Here is a 17,738-nt window from a genome sequence, read left to right on the forward strand (position 1 = left end):
TCTTTCCTGTAGACATATATTATTAAATATGACCGAAAAAGTAAGATTAATAATTCTAACACGAATTTTCTCAATCTTTCGTACATTTCTTTTCACTGTTGGAGGCAATTCAAAAATCAATTCTCCAAAATTCATTTTTATTTCTAGTCTGACGCGACACGAGCGCGTTTCGTAAAACTTATTACATTTTCAAAGACTTTAGTTTACAAATACACAACTGAATAGAACTTACACATCTCCGGTTTTGTTTATATCTACATTTGAGTGAGGTGGATGGGGTGAGGTGGCATTAATATGGTATTAATTTCATCAACACAAGACAGAACAAGAGGTGGCATTAATAGGGTATTAATTTCATCAACACAAGACAGAACACGAAACAATGGGTATTGAAATGGAAGTGATTGTAGAAAGCCTATTGGTCCATATTTCTTGATGCTTCTATATTGGAGCGGAGTCTTGAGGTGGGTAGAATATAGTTGTGCATTAATTGGCTGTTGATTGCTGGTGTTGACCTCCGCTCTTTTCCATGACTGTTACATCATATGGAAAAGGATGGGAAGCTGCCCTTTCTAGATGTAACAGTCATGGAAAAGAGCGGAGGTTTCCACACTGCAGTCTACACTAAGGAAACGAACATAGGAATGTGCCTAAATGCCAACAGCGACTGCCCAGACAGGTAAAAGAGGAGTGTTGTTAACGCATATGTCGACCGTGCTCTAAACCACAGCTCAGAATGGAAGCAAGTCGACGAAGAACTCTGTAGGGTAAGGCAGGTCCTAGTCAACAACGGCTTCTCCAATGGTTTCGTCGAAGACATCATAAGAAGGAAAGTGAAACGCCATGCAACCTCTGAAGAGACAACTAACACAACACCTATACCCCCTATTAGACTATTTTACAGGAACTTCTTTTCCACAGCTCATAAAACAGAGGAAAGGGTCCTGAAAGATATTGTTAATAGAAACGTTATCCCTACAGACAAAAATCAGAGGATACAACTGACGATTTACTATAAAACCAGAAAAACGGCCAGCCTACTCATGAGAAACTCTCCAGACACAAAGCAGAACGCTTTAAAAGAGACCAACGTCGTCTATGCCTTCAAATGCCCACTTAAGGTGTGACTTAAGGTGTGTGAAACATGTTATGAACCAGTCCTCACTAACGTCTCTAAATGTCGTACTTTCTCAATTTTGAATTTGTGACAATGTTTGTATGCGTTCGTGTACGTGTGTACGTGTGCACGTGTACGCGCTTATGTACTCAAGCCCCCCCTCCCTCTCCACCCACTCCTCCCCCCCTCCCTATAATGTAATTAATTTGTAACACCTTGAGAAAGGGGAGAGGAGTGAGGGGAGAGGAGTGAGGGGAGAGGAGTGAGGGGAGAGGAGTGAGGGGAGAGAAGCTGAGTACTGAGGGAGGAGGATAAGTCAGGGATGAGGGGGGCGGGGAGGAAACGGAGATGGGGGTTAGGAGGATAGGGAAACTAGGGACCGGAAGGGACGGGAGAAGAGAAGCTAGGACTGAGGAAGGGAAGGTAACTATCAGGACAAAGCGCCAAGCCACTACGACTATATAGCACTTGGAAGGGGTCAGGATAAGGATTTGGGATGGGACGGGGGGGGGGGGGGAAGGAATTGTGCCCAATCACTTGGACGGTCTCGGGGCATTGAACGCCGACCTGCATGAAGCGAGATCGTCGCTCAACCATCCACCCAAAGCGATTGGGCACCAATCCTCCCCCCCCGTCCCATCCCCCCAATCTGGGGAGTCACAATGGTCAGGGGGGGGGGATGAGGATAGAGGAGAGTCAGTGAAGGGGAGAGAATGAGGGGGAAATTATGGGCAGGGAGTGAGGGGAAAGCGGGGGAGGGAGGGAGAGAGAGAGACCTCACAATCAACTATTAGAGGGGAAAGAACTAGATAACGAGCCACACAGATGGTTTAGTAAACAAGTGACGGGGGGGGGGGGAGGGAGAGCGTGAAACCGATGATTTCCCCTCCCTTCCGTCCCCTCCCTTCCGTCCCCTCCCCACACAGTGTCAAGGGCAGGTCTAGCAATAGATATACACACCGCTCCAGAGGTATGTGGATACTCTGAAGTTGTTGTTTTAGATTTAGCTACTCAGAACGAAATGTTCATGTAGCACGGGCTATGGCGAGCCCGTCTACTCTGAAGTATTCCGGATGGTATATATGAGCGTATATATGACGCTTGGTATGCAGGAAACATCTCTCTGGTCGCCACTGTGTGTATTCACCTAGTTGTATTCACCTAATTGTTCTTGCGGGGGTCGAGCTCGGCTCTTTCGGATCGCCTCTCAACTGTCAATCAATCAACTGTAACTAACTACTATCCACCCCCCCACATACACACCCAGGAAGCAGCTCCGTGACAGCTGACTAACTCCCAGGTACCTATTTACTGCTAGGTAACAGGAGCATCAGGGAGAAAGAAACTTTGCCCATTTGCTTCTGCCTGGTCCGGGAATCGAACCCGGGTCACAGAATTACGAGTCCTGCGCGCTGTCCGCTCAGCTACCAGACCCCCGTATGATGTGTGTGTGTACTTACCTATTTGTGCTTGCGGGGGTTGAGCTCTGGCTCTTTGGTCTGTGTGTGTGTGTGTGTGTGTGTGTGTGTGTGTGTGTGTGTGTGTGTGTGTGTGTGTGTGTACAGGTTTGGTGGGATTGGGGGGTGGGGGGATGAAAGCACAGTAAGGAGAGTGCGCGCGCGCACACACACACGCACACACTAGTTTCCCTAAACTACCAATTTACTGCACCAAACATCTCTACAGCCCATTATGTGACGCCTCTAACATCAACACAAACACTACCCTTCCCCTCCCCCTCTTAAGAAAAATAATTAACTACCTTAATGACACCACTAAAAGGCATCCCACCAGACGGTAACGATCAAACGACTCATTAAACCCCAGGTGAGGCTGACGCCAAGCAATACAAACCCCTACGCACCCGTGCCACAAGACGGAGAGTCGGTCCGCCCGCACCCTCCACCACCACTTAATTAATGTGACAATAATAAGAGGCCAGCAACTTGAAGGTATTGAAGGTAAACCTTATAAGTTATTCTCACACAGGACTTGGCACCCCTCAGTGTTCTAATGTGTTTTCATTATATATAGTTTTATCGCTTCGGGTAATTAGTGGCAAGAGTTCCACTACTCCGCCACACCCTTCGTCTTCCCCAAGGCTCCCTCATCTCCCTCAAGGCTCCCTCACCTCCCCTAATACTCCCTCACCTCCCCCAAGGCTCCCTCACCTCCCCCAATACTCCCTCACCTCCCTCAAGGCTCCCTCACCTCCCCTAATACTCCCTTACCTCCCCCAAGGCTCCCTCACCTCCCCTAATACTCCCTCACCTCCCCCAATACTCCCTGACCTCCCCCAATACTCCCTCACCTCCCCCAAGGCTCCCTCACCTCCCCCAATACTCCCTCACCTCCCCCAAGGCTCCTTCACCTCCCCCAATACTCCCTCACCTCCCTCAAGGCTCCCTCACCTCCCCCAATACTCCCTCACCTCCCCCAAGGCTCCTTCACCTCCCCCAATACTCCCTCAAGGCTCCCTCACCTCCCCCAAGGCTCCCTCACCTCCCCCAAGGCTCCCTCACCTCCCCCAATACTCCCTCACCTCCCCCAAGGCTCCCTCACCTCCCCCAATACTCCCTCACCTCCGCCAACGCTCCCTCACATCCCCCAAGACTCCCTCACCTCCCCCAATACTCCCTCACCTCCCCCAACGCTCCCTCACATCCCCCAAGACTCCCTCACCTCCCCCAATACTCCCTCACCTCCCCCAATACTCCCTCACCTCCCCCAAGGCTCCCTCACCTCCCCCAATACTCCCTCACCTCCCTCAAGGCTCCCTCACATCCCCTAAGACTCCCTCACCTCCCCCAATACTCCCTCACCTCCCCCAAGGCTCCTTCACCTCCCCCAATACTCCCTCACCTCCCTCAAGGCTCCCTCACCTCCCCCAACGCTCTCTCACCTCCCCCAAGGCTCCCTCACCTCCCCCAATACTCCCTCACCTCCCCCAAGGCTCCTTCACCTCCCCCAATACTCCCTCACCTCCCCCAAGGCTCCCTCACCTCCCCCAATACTCCCTCACCTCCCCCAAGGCTCCTTCACCTCCCCCAATACTCCCTCACCTCCCCGAAGGCTCCCTCACCTCCCCCAAGACTCCCTCACCTCCCCCAATACTCCCTCACCTCCCCCAAGGCTCCCTCACCTCCCCCCAACGCTCCCTCACATCCCCCAAGACTCCCTCACCTCCCCCAATACTCCCTCACCTCCCCCAAGGCTCCCTCACCTCCCCCAAGGCTCCCTCACATCCCCCAAGACTCCCTCACCTCCCCCAATACTCCCTCACCTCCCCCAAGGCTCCCTCACCTCCCCCAACGCTCCCTCACATCCCCCAAGACTCCCTCACCTCCCCCAATACTCCCTCACCTCCCCCAAGGCTCCCTCACCTCCCCCAACGCTCCCTCACATCCCCCAAGGCTCCCTCACCTCCCCCAACGCTCCCTCACATCCCCCAAGACTCCCTCACCTCCCCCAATACTCCCTCACCTCCCCCAAGGCTCCCTCACCTCCCCCAACGCTCCCTCACCTCCCCCAAGACTCCTCTTCGTGTAACCAAACTCTTACACGACACGTTGAGAACACTGACCTTTGATACGTTTACCGGTGCGCTTTTTGGCTGAGAACACATGCGCAGCTGCGCTAATTACTTATAGGGCATCTGGGGTAGCTGCACTAATTAGTTACAGGCCCCTGGGTAGCTGCACTAATTAGTTACAGGCCCCTGGGTAGCTGCACTAATTAGTTACAGCCCCTGGGTAGCTGCACTAATTAGTTACAGCCCCTGGGTAGCTGCACTAATTAGTTACAGCCCCCTGGGTAGCTGCACTAATTAGTTACAGCCCCCTGGGTAGCTGCACTAATTAGTTACAGCCCCTGGGTAGCTGCACTAATTAGTTACAGCCCCCTGGGAAGCTGCACTAATTAGTTACAGCCCCCTGGGTAGCTGCACTAATTAGTTACAGGTCCCCTGGGTAACTGCACTAATTAGTTACAGGCCCCCTAGGGGTAGCTGTACTAATTAGTTACAGCCCCCTGGGTAGCTGCACTAATTAGTTACAGCCCCCTGGGTAGCTGCACTAATTAGTTACAGCCCCCTGGGTAGCTGCACTAATTAGTTACAGCCCCCTAGGGGTAGCTGTACTAATTAGTTACAGCCCCCTGGGTAGCTGCACTAATTAGTTACAGGCCCCCTAGGGGTAGCTGTACTAATTAGTTACAGCCCCCTGGGTAGCTGCACTAATTAGTTACAGGCCCCTGGGTAGCTGCACTAATTAGTTACAGCCCCCTGGGTAGCTGCACTAATTAGTTACAGCCCCCTGGGTAGCTGCACTAATTAGTTACAGGCCCCTGGGTAACTGCACTAATTAGTTACAGGCCCCCTAGGGGTAACTGCACTAATTAGTTACAGGTCCCCTGGGTAACTGCACTAATTAGTTACAGCCCCCTGGGTAACTGCACTAATTAGTTACAGGTCCCCTGGGTAGCTGCACTAATTAGTTACAGCCCCCTGGGTAGCTGCACTAATTAGTTACAGCCCCTGGGTAGCTGCACTAATTAGTTACAGCCCCCTAGGGGTAGCTGCGGTAATTAGTTACAGTCCCCCTAGGGGTAGCTGTACTAATTAGTTACAGCCCCCTGGGTAGCTGCACTAATTAGTTACAGCCCCCTGGGTAGCTGCACTAATTAGTTACAGCCCCCTGGGTAGCTGCACTAATTAGTTACAGCCCCCTGGGTAGCTGCGCTAATTAGTTACAGTCCCCCTAGGTAGCTGCACTAATTAGTTACAGGCCCCCTAGGGGTAGCTGCACTAATTAGTTACAGCCCCCTGGGTAGCTGCGCTAATTAGTTACAGTCCCCCTAGGTAGCTGCACTAATTAGTTACAGCCCCCCTGGGTAGCTGCACTAATTAGTTACAGCCCCCTGGGTAGCTGAGCTACAACCCCTGGATGTTTACCCTGGGGGAAAATAATCACTGAATAACGTAAACAAGTTTTAAAAACAATAAACGCTAGCGTTGCGTAACGTAGCGTGGTGATCCGTTAGTGTTATTAACACGCCCGATAACGAACATGTAGCAAGAAGGTGAGAATTTGATTGGCCACTACACCTTAGGGGCCAGATTCACGAAGCAGTTACGCAAGTACTTACGAACCTGTTCATATTTCCTCAATCTTTGACGGCTTTGGTTACATTTATTAAACAGTTTACCAGCATGAGAACTTGCCAATCAACTGTTGTTATTGTTATAAACAGCCTCCTGGTGCTTCGGAGCTCATTAACTGTTTGATAACTGTAAACAAAGCCGCCAAAGATTGAGAAAAGATGTACCGATTTCCAAGTGCTTCCGTAACTGCTTCGTGAATCTGGCCCCACACCACCACCACGCCCACACCATCACCACGCCCACATCAGGAGGGCGGGTCGGGTCCGTCTCAACACCCACACCTCAACAGTTAAGGATCAGAGCCCAATCGTGTCTCCCTGTCCAGGACATGAACCAGGGTAGACAGTGCTGGGTGAGGGCTCGGCTACATTGCAAGGCAGCAATAGTAAGCTTTAATTCATCATTTATGTTTCCAGAAAACATTCCTTTCTCATTTACTTAATTCCATTTGGCTTTCTCTCTACTGGAGAGAAAACCGAAAAACTGGGGAGCCGGTCGGCCGAGCGGACAGCACGCTGGACTTGTGATCCTGTGGTCCTGGGTTCGATCCCAGGCGCCGGCGAGAAACAATGGGCAGAGTTTCTTTCACCCTATGCCCCTGTTACCTAGCAGTAAAATAGGCACCTGGGAGTTAGTCAGCTGTCACGGGCTGCTTCCTGGGGGTGGAGGCCTGGTCGAGGACCGGACCGCGGGGACACTAAAAAAGCCCCGAAATCATCTCAAGATAACCTCAAGATAACCGGTGTAAGCAGAAGGGAAGATAGTGGGGAGAGAGCCTTCTGCTTTTTCAATCTTGATTTCGTGTGTTGAGAGAAGAATATGAAGGAGTGACAGTGTCAGTGACGCCGCCTCTCTCCATCCAATTACGAAAGCTGTACATCCTTCACGGCGGTTCACTTCACAATAGTTGATGCGTTACGATACGCCACGAGGTTGTCTATAATGACCTCGCAGCGTTTGCGAGCTCGTAAGTCTTTTATAAATGTAAACAGAGCCACCATGGTTGTGGGAAGATGAAGAGGTGTCGTAAGTGGGCACGTAAATGCTTGGTGAATACGGAACGAGGCCAGGTGAAGCTCAGTACTAGAACCTCTCGTCTGCGACCACATCTTAAGGCGCCGCACTCTAAGACGACACTCTGCTGCCGCACTCTAAGACGACACACTGCCGCCTCACTCTAAGACGACACACTGCCGCCTCACTCTAAGACGTCACTCTGCTGCCGCACTCTAAGACGACACACTGCCGCCTCACTCTAAGACGACACACTGCCGCCTCACTCTAAGACGACACACTGCTGCCGCACTCTAAGACGCCAATCTCTCTCGCTACACCCTGTCACCATTGCAGCTGTCGTTGACACCACAACCAAAACATGGCACCACTACTACTCCACCACAACAACCACTACCACCACCATCACCACCACCACCACCATCACCACCACCACCACCACCACCACCACCATCACCACCACCACCACCATCACCACCACCACCACCACCACCACCATCACCACCACCACCACCATCACCACCACCACCATCACCACCACCACCATCATCACCACCACCACCATCATAAATCTAAAAATCCAAGTATTTGACAGTATTCCCGGGTTCTTTTTGACACCCGGCAGGTCTTGTTCCACCAAACTGGCAACTCCATTTTCCCGCCAAGTTGGGTCGGCGGGCGAGGCCGTCCAAGTGCGCCTAAACAAAGAATGGGCAAATTTCTAATCAGGGGCGTCATTAGTTTTTGCCGATAAACAAAGACTTAGGAAAGAAAGGGTTTAAGCTAATTTTCCTCTGACTTATTCATTTTAGCTCAAGATATGAGAGAGAAAATTTCGCTTTTTCTCACGAATCTTGTAGAATAGGAAATTCAGATTTTTGTGTTCGAGAGATATTTTCATGGAATCTGCTGTGATGTCTTCCACCTGGTCATTCTGGTCAGTAACTGCTACAATTTTAATACCATTTTGTTCTCAATACGGCGTTTCACTTCGTTAGCCACTTTTATTTCAACAGCATTCATGTTGGCGTTACCTTATGGCCAGCAGCTTGGCCAGGCTGGGGGCTGGTCGGCCGAGGTAATGCTGATAGCTAGCGGCCGAGGCGGGACTGGGGGCTGGCCGGCCAAGGCAGGATTGGGGGCTGGCCGGCCGAGGCAGGACTGGGGGGCTGGCCGGCCGAGGCAGGACTGGGGGGCTGGCCGGCCGAGGCGGGACTGGGGGGGCTAGCCGGCCGAGGCAGGATTGGGGGCTGGCCGGCCGAGGCGGGACTGGGGGCTGGCCGGCTGAGGCGGGACTGGGGGGCTAGCCGGCCGAGGCAGGACTGGGGGGCTGGCCGGCCGAGGCAGGACTGGGGGGCTGGCCCGCCGGCCGAGGCGGCACTGGGGGCCGGCCGGCCGAGGTGCCTTATCTCTGACCCGGCCAGCAAGACAAAAACACACACTAACTTCAACATTGGCTACTGAAATTTCGAGGGTGGAGGTGGTGGGTGTATGTAGAGCATAAAGAACCGCGGGGGTTAAGGGTCATCATCCCTGAAGCCAGACACGGGATGCTCGACGCTAGAGACACTCTGGCCGGGTCACTTATCGCGTTACAATTTTATCTAACTTGCGGATGGACGGGTCTGGGCTATTCAGGGAAGGCGGGGCGGAAGATTTACTTGTGTGTCCATCGCTGGCTAGGAGGGAGAGGGGGGGGGGGGGGGAGGGAAGGACGGGAGGCAGCGAGAGAGAGAGAGAGAGGAAAGGACGGGGAGGCAGCAAGAGAGGAATAGTGCCCAACCCCTTGGAAGGTCGGGGATCGAACGCCGACCTGCATGAAGCGACGAGTGTCTCTCTCCGACACTCTGGCCGGAGAGAGAGGCATTCTCCCGCTGCCTCACACACACACACACACACACACACACACACACACACACACACACACACACACACACACACACTCAACATGATTCACACACAGACACACACGCAACATAATTCACACACACACACACATGTGCACACACACACACACATGTGCACACACACACACACATGTACACACACACTAACCAACCACGAATATAGCACCACCAAACCGGCCTCCCTCAAAATCCCTTTCGTGTAGCATAACAACACGAATTACTCGCAAGAATTTACGAATTATTACGTTTAAATCCACCATCTAAATGCAAGGACATCCCCCCCCCCCCCGGCATCAGGGCAGGAACCTCACGGCCAGAGCGCAAGATAGATTCAAGAACCCCTTCACTTATTCCCATGTTGGGATTCACTACTATTCAAAATCGCCGAGCGTCTGATTCGCTCTCAAGGGGTCGACGTAGCCAAGTTGATGCACAAAGTGGGAGATAAGATGGCGGGTTGTCCCCGACCTGCGATAAGGCAGGTCCAGAGGGACTCTCTCTCCGACCAGAGGCCCCCAAATGCAGGGATAGTAATCCTCTCACCACGTCTGCTTACATCCTCATCCTGCATATATCCTTATGCCGCACACCCTTGCTCATCCTCCACACACACACACACACACACACACACACACACACACACACACACACACACACACACACACACACACACACAGTGTGTGGGGCATTATATATTATATAACATTATAGGGACATTATAGGGACTCCCTATAGTAACATTATAGGGACCTCGTAGCCAGGTGGACAGCGCGCAGGACTCGTAATTCTGTGGCGCGGGTTCGATTCCCGCACGAGGCAATAACAAATGGGCAAAGTTTCTTTCACCCTGAATGCCACTGTTACCTAGCAGTAAATAGGTACCTGGGAGTTAGTCAGCTGTCACGGGTTGCTTCCTGCTGTGTGTGTGTGTGTGTGTGTGTGTGTGTGTGTGTGTGTGTGTGTGTGTGTGTGTGTGTGTGTGTGTGTGGTGTGGGGGAAAAAAAGTAGTTAGTAAACAGTTGATTGACAGTTGAGAGGCGGGCCGAAAGAGCAAAGCTCAACCCCCGCAAACACAACTAGGTGAATACAGTAGTGAGACTGTGTGTGTGTGTGTGTGTGTGTGTGTGTGTGTGTGTGTGTGTGTGTGTGTGTGTGTGTGTGTGTGTGTGTGTTGTAAAGTAGTTTCATAGCGTTATATGACAAAGAGTGCTGGGAAGACGGGACACCACGAGCGTAGCTCTCATACACTTAGGTAATTACCACCTCGTGTAGGATGATTCAAAGGATCAATAATACGGTGTTTTAATATTTATTAATACGTCGCAATTTGAACGGATTGCTCGCTTGCTGTAGCTCTATATTGTACTGTTGTATTATCTTTGCTACAGTTTATGGGGAGGTGTAGACATGGTGTTGTGTCCGCTGCTGGTGTATTGGCTACAACCACCACCCTCACTATCACCATCGCCACCGTCACTATCATCACTACCAACATCATCACTTTTACCACAATCACCATCACTGTCACCATTACCACTAGCACCGTCCCTATTACCACCATCATTATCATCACCACGCTAATCACCACTCCCCCCTCCCTCACTATACCAACAACCATTCCCCCCACCATCCCCTCACCATTCCCCTCACCATCCCCTCACCATTCCTCTCACCATCCCCTCACCATTCCCCCCACCATTCCCCTCACCATTCCCTCACCATTCCCCTGAGCACGTCAGCCGGCGCCACAACCCTTCCCTGACGGCACTCGAGCGACTGTTGCTGGTGACGTCTACAAGTTTGAAGGGTTAGATCAATTACCAGCAACAGTTGAGGTGGATCACTGTCAGCGCGCCCCTCCACCCCTCCCGCCACCACCACATAATACACCCTCCCTCTTGTCTCAGCCGCGGGTGCTCGCTTTCCCTTCCTCCAATCATCTTGTTTCACTCCAGTAAACAACAGCGGGGTGGATCCGCCGTCCTTCTGCAGGATGGAAGGAATTATCAGGGAGAAAGCGCCAAGCCTTTACGCTATATAGCACTGGGGAAGGAGCTATGAGACCGGGGGGAAGGAATGGTGTCTTACCACTTGGACGGTCGGGGATTGAACGCCGATTTGCAGGACGTGGTAGACTCCTGCAGGGATCACCAGGTGTTGGACGAGGCTTGTAGAGAAATAAGATTATATTCTTTAATAACATGTTCTTTATATAACTGCCGGGTGATCGCCAACGAGAATTTCCCCTCAAATGGATGTCAGAATGACTTACCTGATCATCCTATATTACCTATTGTGTTGGCTGTGGCTTGGCTGGTCCCAGACCGCCGCCACGGGGCACCACATCACTACTTGAACTATATGTTTAACACATCTCTAACCCTGTCCATGGAGGACAGAAGAAAATGTATATATGCTGGTTAGCATTGTAAATGTGTGGCCACGTCTGTGGTAGAAAATATTAATAATAATAAAAAAAACTACTTAACAATCCCACCCGTTAAGGAAAGAACTTGTTCAGCAGCTCAAAAGCAAGTTCTCAAGTTCGTCACATTATTCAACTGTTGTGTCTGGTAACTGCCGACACCCTTAGAATGGTACAGTCAAGATGAATGGTAGAGAACAGTGTGTGTGTGTGTGTGTGTGTGTGTGTGTGTGTGTGTGTGTGTGTGTGTGTGTGTGTACTCACCTAGTTGTACTCACCTAGTTGTGTTTGCGGGGGTTGAGCTCTGGCTCTTTGGTCCCGCCTCTCAACCGTCAATCAACAGGTGTACAGATTCCTGAGCCTATCGGGCTCTGTCATATCTACACTTGAAACTGTGTATGGAGTGAGCCTCCACCACATCACCCCCTAATGCATTCCATTTGTCAACCACTCTGACACTAAAAAAGTTCTTTCTAATATCTCTGTGGCTCATTTGGGCACTCAGTTTCCACCTGTGTCCCCTTGTGCGTGTTCCCCTTGTGTTAAATAGACTGTCTTTATCTACCCTATCAATCCCCTTCAGAATCTTGAATGTGGTGATCATGTCCCCCCTAACTCTTCTGTCTTCCAGCGAAGTGAGGTTTAATTCCCGTAGTCTCTCCTCGTAGCTCATACCTCTCAGCTCGGGTACTAGTCTGGTGGCAAACCTTTGAACCTTTTCCAGTTTAGTCTTATCCTTGACTAGATATGGACTCCATGCTGGGGCTGCATACTCCAGGATTGGCCTGACATATGTGGTATACAAAGTTCTGAATGATTCTTTACACAAGTTTCTGAATGCCGTTCGTATGTTGGCCAGCCTGGCATATGCCGCTGATGTTATCCGCTTGATATGTGCTGCAGGAGACAGGTCTGGCGTGATATCAACCCCCAAGTCTTTTTCCTTCTCTGACTCCTGAAGAATTTCCTCTCCCAGATGATACCTTGTATCTGGCCTCCTGCTCCCTACACCTATCTTCATTACATTACATTTGGTTGGGTTAAACTCTAACAACCATTTGTTCGACCATTCCTTCAGCTTGTCTAGGTCTTCTTGAAGCCTCAAACAGTCCTCTTCTGTTTTAATCCTTCTCATAATTTTAGCATCGTCCGCAAACATTGAGAGAAATGAATCGATACCCTCCGGGAGATCATTTACATATATATGTGTGTGTGAGTGTGTGTGTGTGTGTGTGTGTGTGTGTGTGTGTGTGTGTGTGTGTGTGTGTGTGTGTGTGTGTGTGTACATTGTCTCATTCTAAACGTTCATAAACCAGGGGCCAGATTCACGAAGCAGTTACGCAAGCACTTACGAACCTGTCCATCTTTTCTCAATCTTTGGCGACTTTGGTTACAATTATTAAACAGTTAATGAGCTCCGAAGCACCAGGAGGCTGTTTATAACAATAACAACAGTTGATTGACAAGTTTTCATGCTTGTAAACTGTTTAATAAATGTAACCAAAGCCGTAAAAGATAAAGGAAAGATGTACAGGTTCGTAAGTACTTGCGTAACTGCTTTGTGAATCTGGCCTCAGGTTAGAAGGTCAGGTAGTTACAGGGAGGAAGCGTTAAGACAATATAGCACTTACAATAGGGTATGATGACGGTTGCACACTTATGACCGTCGGGAATCGAACGCCGACCATGCAATAACCGAGACATTTGCACTACCACTAATGTGATGAACGATAAACATGAAACAAGTTAGAAATACAACGAGGGCGAGGTAGCCGTCACATAGAAGTAGCCGTCACAACTGCAAGAAAAATGACAGGTTGGATAACAAGAACTTTTCACACTAGAGATGCTATACCGATGATGATACTTTTCAAAACGCTTGTGCTCTCTAGAGTGAAGTACTGCTGCACAATGACAGCCCCTTTCAAAGCTGGAGAAATTGCTGACCTAGAGAGCGTGCAGAGATCCTTTACTGCTAGAATCCACTCAGTAAAACATCTAAATTACTGGGACCGACTAAAGAGCCTAAATCTGTACTCCTTTGAGCGCAGGCGGGAGAGATACATAATAATTTACACGTGGAAAATAATTGAGGGGCTGGTCCCAAACCTGCACACAGAAATAACACCACATGAGACCAGAAGACATGGCAGGATGTGCAGAATACCCCCGTTGAAAAGCAGAGGTGCAACAGGTACTCTGAGAGAGAACTCTATCAACATCAGAGGCCCGAGACTGTTCAACACGCTTCCACTACACATAAGGGGCATAACTGGCCGACCCCTCACAGTGTTCAAGAGAGAACTGGATAAGCACCTCCAAAGGATACCTGATCAACCAGGCTGTGACTCATACGTCAGGCTGCGAGCAGCCGCGTCTAACAGCCTGGTTGATCAGTCCAGCAACCAGGAGGCCTGGTCGACGACCGGGCCGCGGGGACACTAAGCCCCGGAAGCACCTCAAGGTAGCCTCAAGGTAGGAGGTATAGCGTGGGGTCATGTTAAGGGTATAGCAAATACCGATAGATCTGCAGAGATGACCTAGGAAAGCAGAGGCAGACAGAGAAGAAAGCAGCCTAAACAAAGATAACAAAAAGGTTAAACATAGTGTGAAGGAGACACTGATAAAGATAAGACAGTACAATAGGTGGATGACCTATTTACCACAATATAAAAATTGGGGATCTTATAAGTGGTCTTATAAGATATACTGTAATTGCAAGACCCATTTTATTGCTAGTATAAATTGTTCCCCCGTGGCGCAGTGGTAAGACACTCGCCCGACGCTTAGCGAGCGCTTTGGCCCTGAGTTCGTATCCTGACTGGGGAGGATTGACCGGGCACCAATCCTGAACTGTAGCCTCTGTTCACCCAACAGTAAAATGGGTACCTGGTTGTTAAACGATTTGGCGGGTCGTATTCCAGGGAAAAATTAGGATTAAGGACCTGCCAGAAACACTGTAAGAATGAAAAAGAATGTAAGAACTCTTGTATATATATATATATATATATATATATATATATATATATATATATATATATATATATATATATATATATATATAAATATATACTAAAACATTAAGGAAATAGATTATGGAAACTCTAATCAAATTTTAAGAAACAAAACAGAGTTGCCCTGATCCAGACATATAAAATACTCAGTATTTTAGGTGGAGGGCACGGAGGAGGGCAGAAAGTTGGGGTCATGTTTGTGACGGGCAGAAAGTTGGGGTTATGTTTGTGACGGGCAGAAAGTTGGGGTCATGTTTGTGACGGGCAGAAAGTTGGGGTCATGTTTGTGACGGGCAGAAAGTTGGGGTCTTGTTTGTGACGGGCAGAAAGTTGGGGTCATGTTTGTGACGGGCAGAAAGTTGGGGTCATGTTTGTGACGGGCAGAAAGTTGAAGTCATGTTTGTGACGGGCAGAAAGTTGGAGTCATGTTTGTGACGGGCAGAAAGTTGGAGTCATGTTTGTGACGGGCAGAAAGTTGAAGTCATGTTTGTGACGGGCAGAAAGTTGGAGTCATGTTTGTGACGGGCAGAAAGTTGGAGTCATGTTTGTGACGGGCAGAAAGTTGAAGTCATGTTTGTGACGGGCAGAAAGTTGAAGTCATGTTTGTGACGGGCAGAAAGTTAGGATCTTGTTTGTGACGGGCAGAAAGTTAGGATCTTGTTTGTGACGGGCAGAAAGATAGGATCTTGTTTGTGACGGACAGAAAGTTAGGATCTTGTTTGTGACGGGCAGAATGTTTGTGACGGGCAGGAAGTTAGGATCTTGTTTGTGACGGGCAGAAAGTTGGGATCTTGTTTGTGACGGGCAGAAAGTTGAAGTCATATTTGTGACGGGCAGAAAGTTGAAGTCATGTATGTGACGGGCAGAAAGTTGGGGTTTTACATGGTGTGTGTGACGCAGAAAGTAGAGAACTTAAAGTGTGTGAGTATTCACCTAGTTGTGCTTGCGGGGGTTGAGCTCTGGCTCTTTCGGCCCGCCTCTCAACTGTCAATCAACCTTTTTTTCTCTCTCACACACACACGCAGGAAGCAGCCCGTAGCAGCTGTCTACGGAGACAGCTGCTACGGGCTGCTTCCTGTGGATATGTGTGTGTGTGTTAGAGAGAAATATATGAAGTAGACATAATTGGTTAGAAAGGCGGGGTCCAAGAGCTAATTGCTTGATTCTGCAGATACAAATAGTAAAATATACCCAAATCCCAACTATGCTCTTCCCTAGCAAAGATCACGGCTACCTAAACCCAATCCAACAACCACAGATATTCTTTTGAAAAGCCAGTTAACAAAATACCTCCAAATATAAGAGTCCCCCCCCCCGTAGCAACCTCCTCCGTAGCCCCCTCCCCTATAGCCCCCTCCCCCGTAGCCCCCTCCCCTGTAGCCCCCTCCCCTTAGCCCCCTCCCCCGAAGCCCTCTCTCCCCCATTAACAAAAAAGCGGTGAAAACAGCGGGGTGAAAAATGGGCGTGAGCGTCAATAAAGTAAACATGTTGGGTTACCGCCCCGGGCAGGTTCCAGCAGTTGTCTCATAATTGAAAACCAGTCAGCCGTGGAGAGACCGCGGGCTCTCTCTGTAACTTGTCCTGTCGGTCGCTTTACTCCTGCTGCTGCTGCTGCTGCTGCTGCACTCTGTGCTCCTGTTGGCCTCTGTGCTCCTGCTGTAGCTCTGCTGCTGCTGCTGCCCCTCTGTGCTCCTGCTGTAGCTCTGCTGCTTTACTGCTGCTGCCCCTCTGTGCTCCTGCTGTAGCTCTGCTGCTTTACTGCTGCTGCCCCTCTGTGCTCCTGCTGTAGCTCTGCTGCTGCTGCCCCTCTGTGCTCCTGTTGTAGCTCTGCTGCTGCTGCTGTTGTTGCCCCTCTGTGCTGCTGTAGCTCTGCTGCTGCTGCTGCACTCTGTGCTCCTGTTGTAGCTCTGCTGCTGCTGCCCCTCTGTGTGTAGCTCTGCTGCTGCTGCCCTCTGTGTGTAGCTCTGCTGCTGCTGACTCCATTTTGCTGCTTTCCTATTGCTATTGATGCTATAGTTGCGCTCCTGCAGCTTTACTGCTGTGGCTTGTGTTGTAGATGATGCTGCTGCAGCTGCTGTGGCTGCTGTTGGAACCGTTTTATTGCTAATTTTGACCTGATCAGAGACCGGGTCGCGGGGGCGTTGATCCACGGGGAATCACCGCAAGCTAACTCTTACCGTTGCTGTTTAATGACGATAAATAATGAATACTGATGATTTGTGCTTCTGTAGAAGTGATGGAGGTGGTGAGCGTGGCAGTGCGGCTTGATCCACTAGACTGTGGATTGGAAGTGGCTGGCGTGGGGTTCACAATTTCACTTAATTACTTGATTAGGCGAAGCGTTATGCCAATTAGTGAATTGGATTTCACAATTATTATTATTTTTTTCACAATTAAAAACAATTATTTATGTTGCTCCTCAGAGTGTTACGCGAGCACTTAGGAACCTGTACATCTTTTCTCAATCTTTGGCGGCTTTGTTTACAATTATCAGGTAATGAGCTCCGAAGCACCAGGAGGCTGTTTATAACAATAACAACAGTTGATTTGGGAAGTTTTCATGCTTGTAAACTATTTAATAAATGTAACCAAAGCCGTCAAAGATTGAGGAAAGATGTACACGTTCGTAAGTGCTTGCGTAACTGCTTCGTGAATCTGGCCCCCTGAGGTGTTGCGAGGCCGGTGACACCCAGACACCCAGACGGGGTGTACAGAGAGGCGACTGCATACAGCATTAAGGAGCTACGCTTTCTGTCAGGAATCTTGGTTATGTGAGCCTTCATGAGTGCGTGAGTGCGTGTTGTATATGTACTCCACCACCAACCACGTTATGGCTACACTCTAAATAATAACGCCTTGTTTTACACACCTCTTCATTATATTCGCTGTTACAAACATGCAAGGCCCACAGCGGGAGTTCGACTCCAAGGCCGACAGCGGGAGTTCGACTCCAAGGCCGACAGCGGGAGTTCGACTCCAAGGCCGACAGCGGGAGTTCGACTCCAAAGCCGACAGCGGGAGTTGGACTCCAAGGCCCACAGCGGGAGTTCGACTCCAAGGCCGACAGCGGGAGTTCGACTCCAAGGCCCACAGCGGGAGT

The 17,738-nt window shown here is 50.0% G+C and overlaps 1 protein-coding gene across 1 annotated transcript; it reads right to left on the bottom strand.

Moving 5' to 3' along the window:
- Positions 1-15,789: 15,789 nt before the first annotated feature.
- On the bottom strand, positions 15,790-17,093 carry LOC138363218 (sericin-2-like). The gene is made up of 4 exons (XM_069322221.1): positions 17,078-17,093; positions 16,816-16,932; positions 16,236-16,721; positions 15,790-15,803 (listed from the first exon to the last, which is right to left on the bottom strand). The coding sequence occupies exons 1-4, from the start codon at positions 17,091-17,093 to the stop codon at positions 15,790-15,792; spliced, it is 633 nt and encodes a 210-aa protein (XP_069178322.1).
- Positions 17,094-17,738: the final 645 nt, after the last annotated feature.

The sequence above is a fragment of the Procambarus clarkii genome, chromosome 10, assembly GCF_040958095.1.
Source record: "Procambarus clarkii isolate CNS0578487 chromosome 10, FALCON_Pclarkii_2.0, whole genome shotgun sequence".
Taxonomy (NCBI): Eukaryota; Metazoa; Arthropoda; class Malacostraca; order Decapoda; family Cambaridae; genus Procambarus; species Procambarus clarkii.